This window comes from Drosophila montana, unplaced genomic scaffold (assembly GCF_035044405.1).
Source record: "Drosophila montana isolate Dmon_TW-CO22-7 unplaced genomic scaffold, ASM3504440v1 contig_2081_1, whole genome shotgun sequence".
In the NCBI taxonomy this organism is placed as follows: domain Eukaryota; kingdom Metazoa; phylum Arthropoda; class Insecta; order Diptera; family Drosophilidae; genus Drosophila; species Drosophila montana.
In genome coordinates, this window is record NW_026996991.1 from 1,862,227 (window position 1) to 1,865,598 (window position 3,372).

General features: G+C 42.3%; 1 protein-coding gene across 1 annotated transcript; it reads left to right on the forward strand.

Moving 5' to 3' along the window:
• Nucleotides 1-158: 158 nt before the first annotated feature.
• Nucleotides 159-3,047, forward strand: LOC135426839 (uncharacterized). Its single transcript, XM_064680172.1, has 3 exons — nt 159-320; nt 407-1,672; nt 2,113-3,047. The coding sequence occupies exons 1-3, from the start codon at nt 270-272 to the stop codon at nt 2,830-2,832; spliced, it is 2,037 nt and encodes a 678-aa protein (XP_064536242.1). The 5' UTR covers nt 159-269; the 3' UTR covers nt 2,833-3,047.
• Nucleotides 3,048-3,372: the final 325 nt, after the last annotated feature.

The window sequence follows — 3,372 nt, forward strand, 5'->3', positions numbered from 1 at the left end:
ACTTGCATCTTGGATTTTTTCAAGAAACGATTTTCTATGTTGCTAATACTTTTGTATCTGCTTAACACAGTCCGGGTTAACAGCAAATCGTCAGTTAAGAATGCTTTAAAATACAATTAGGAATACCATTATTATTACGAGACAATGGTATTTTGCAGAATACACAATACGGTCGCACTGCTTAATAGTTATAGTTAGCTTAGTATTGAGGTAGTTGGACTATAATTAGGTGAGCTATTCGGCGTTGGGATCGCTTTAATAAATTGAGAATGTCGTCCTCGGACTATTGCCTATATAGCTATAGTGAGCTGCCGTTAGAGGTATGTACGTTGGGGTTAACACCAAGTTTTCCACTCGTGACCTCAAGTCAGCTGACAATAATTGAATATACGATTCTTTCACACAGATAGTGCTGCATATATACAAGTATCTGGGCTATTCCGATCTATTGGCAGCTGGCACCAGTTGTCACCGTTGGAGAAGCGCCCTATATCAAACTGAATTTATTGCCCGAACACGCGTACGTTTCTCAAAAGTTGTGCTCTCGGATCAGCATAGTCCCGCTGTTGATTTGATGAGATGCGAAAGACGCTTTCGTCACTTTCTGTTCGAGGATGTGACCCTGGGCCAGGTTCCTGAGCTGATAGCATTCATAGGACAATCGGCGCGTTCGTTAAGCCTGGACAATGTGGATCTGAATGATAAGCAGTTCTATGGCATTCTACGCCTGCTGCCACATTTACAGGTCCTGGCCGTAACACGTTGTTTGCCCCTGTTCATGTCGGCCACCTTCTTGGACTCAAATGCGTGCGATTTGAATGAGATCTCGGCACATCTCGCCAGCATACGGGAGCTAACTATATGCAAAAATCAGTATCTCACCGATGCCATACTGTTGCGCCTGACTGCGCTGATGCCCAAGCTGGAGCTGCTTAATATGTCCGGTTGCCAGATCTCGTTTCACAATGCCATACATCGACGCTTCTATCCCCAGGAGCCAAGCATGCCAAGTGAATCGGTGCTGACATTCAAATACATCTTGAAGGTGCTCACTCAGCAGCGTCGGATGCTCCACACCCTCGACTTTAGTCACACGTTAATCGGACACTCGCTGCTGGCACTGTGCGAGCTCAGCCAGGCGGATGAGAATGCTCAGCCTGGCTTGCAATTGCGCCGTTTATATTTAGCCGGCTGTAGGCAGTTGAATGCAGCTACCATCAAAAGCTTCCTCAGCACGCAAAGGCAATTAAGTGTTTTGGATTTGTCCGCCACGATGTGTCTAAACGATGACTGCCTGGCGGCGATTGTGCAGTCAAATCCGCAATTGCAGGACCTCAAGATAAACGCTTGCTCGGGCATTACAAACTTGGGTGCCGCAAAGTTGCGGCATTTACCGCGTTTACGTCTCTTGGATATTTCCAATTGTGACGGCGTCAGCAGTAATGGCATTATGGAGGGCGTAGCACGCGAAGAGAACACCGTGCTAATGGAGCTGAACGTCTCATATTTGACTATCTGTGAGGAGTCCATTAAGTCCATTGCCAGAAATCTACGCGCTCTGCGCTCCCTTCACTTGAACCACTGCGTCAACGGTGTCACGGATGAGGTTATGCAGCTTATCATAAGCCAGCTGTGTTGGCTTCGTGAGCTTTCACTGGAAAGTTGTTGCAGGGTAAGTCAGAACTGTCAACATATAGCTTCTGTATCATAAACTGACTGACTGGTTGGTAATATAATGCTGTAAGTGCATACTTAGACGGGATATGTTATTTACTAAGATCTGAAAAATAATTTGGGACGTGTTTCACACTATGGAAAATCGATTCCCGTGTGGAAAATTGGGGTCAAAGATTGCTTTTAAACTCATTTTATCTAATCTTATTATGGAGTATGCATTTTTATTCTGTTTTCACCCGATTGACTTAATACTTATATTTTGTAATTTTGTTTGCGAGGTGTGAGCCAGAGCAGGAAGTCCACCTCTCTGGTTGAAAATGGGTAGAAAAGATTAAGTTTTCCACTGCCGGAAAAGGGATAGAAAAGTGACTGCAGAAACGTGATAAAAGAAACTTTTACCTAGAGAAATTAATCTTATATTCGTTTGTTGTTTAGCTAACTGATGCTGCGCTTACTGGCATTAATATAGCCAAGCTGGAACTGAACCGAGCCTCCTCCGTTGGAAATGCGTGCCCACCGTTCGATAGTTTTACCGGCTCCTTGCAGTCAATTAAGATATCGTTACGCAGCAAAGCAGAAGAGGAGATTGTACGGGATGCCAAACGGAAGCAGGCAATGTTTGCGGCCTACGAAATGAATCTAATCAATGACGAGGACTTCGAAGGCCATAATATACAAGAGCTTCGAGGATTGCGCTCCTTAAACTTGCGCGGCTGCAATAAAATAAGCGATGTTTCCTTAAAATACGGCCTAAAACATATGGAGCTGAATAGGCTGTTGCTCTCTAATTGCCAACAGATATCGCTATTGGGCATGGAAGCGCTAGTTAACAACTGCCCAGCCATAGAGATGCTAGATCTGTCCGATTGCTATAACATCAGCGATCAGGGCATCAAGATTATCACCGAGAAGCTACAACGATTGCGTTCCCTGGACATCAGCGGCTGCAGTCAGCTGACGGATCACACAATCGATGCAATTATTGTGAATTGTGCATGCCTGGAGACCCTCTCGATTTATCGCTGTCGACGAATGTACACGGATATAGAGGATCGGATGTCGGATGTGCGCACTTTACGCAATTTATATATGGATAACATCAATAGCATTGACAATGCAGAGTTCTTTCGCTTAAAGAAGCGACTCGATTGCTGATATTTTGCGGCAATTTTCGTTGTATTTATCCTATATTATTTTCAATTGTACAATTTTCACTAGTCAAAGAAACAAAAAAATACCTAGAATATATTTATGTGACAGCCTATGAGGCAACTAAGAACAATTTTGTAACCAATTGTTAAATTTATTCATATCATGACTGCAAATTCCAATAAAATTTGAAACAGTTTCGAACCAAGGTTCGCCCAGGATATGTTGGAATTCCGGATGCGCACCGAACCGAATTTGCAGCCATGATATATATGGCTATCTGTGTGAACACTTGTATATAGCGCACAAGTATGAACAATGTGAAAAATTTGCTCGATAAATGTCCACCAAGAAATTAACATAATTTTTAAGTTAGCCAAATTGTAGAAATTAGAATAAATTAGTAGCTGTGATTTATGGAAAATTAACAAAAAAAAAAAGAAAAAATAATGAATGTGTATTGCGTGTTATGTGATTTGTTTTACTCTATAAGTATATATTTATAGATGTTATCAATGTGCCCTTAATAAAAAATAACAATCCCTG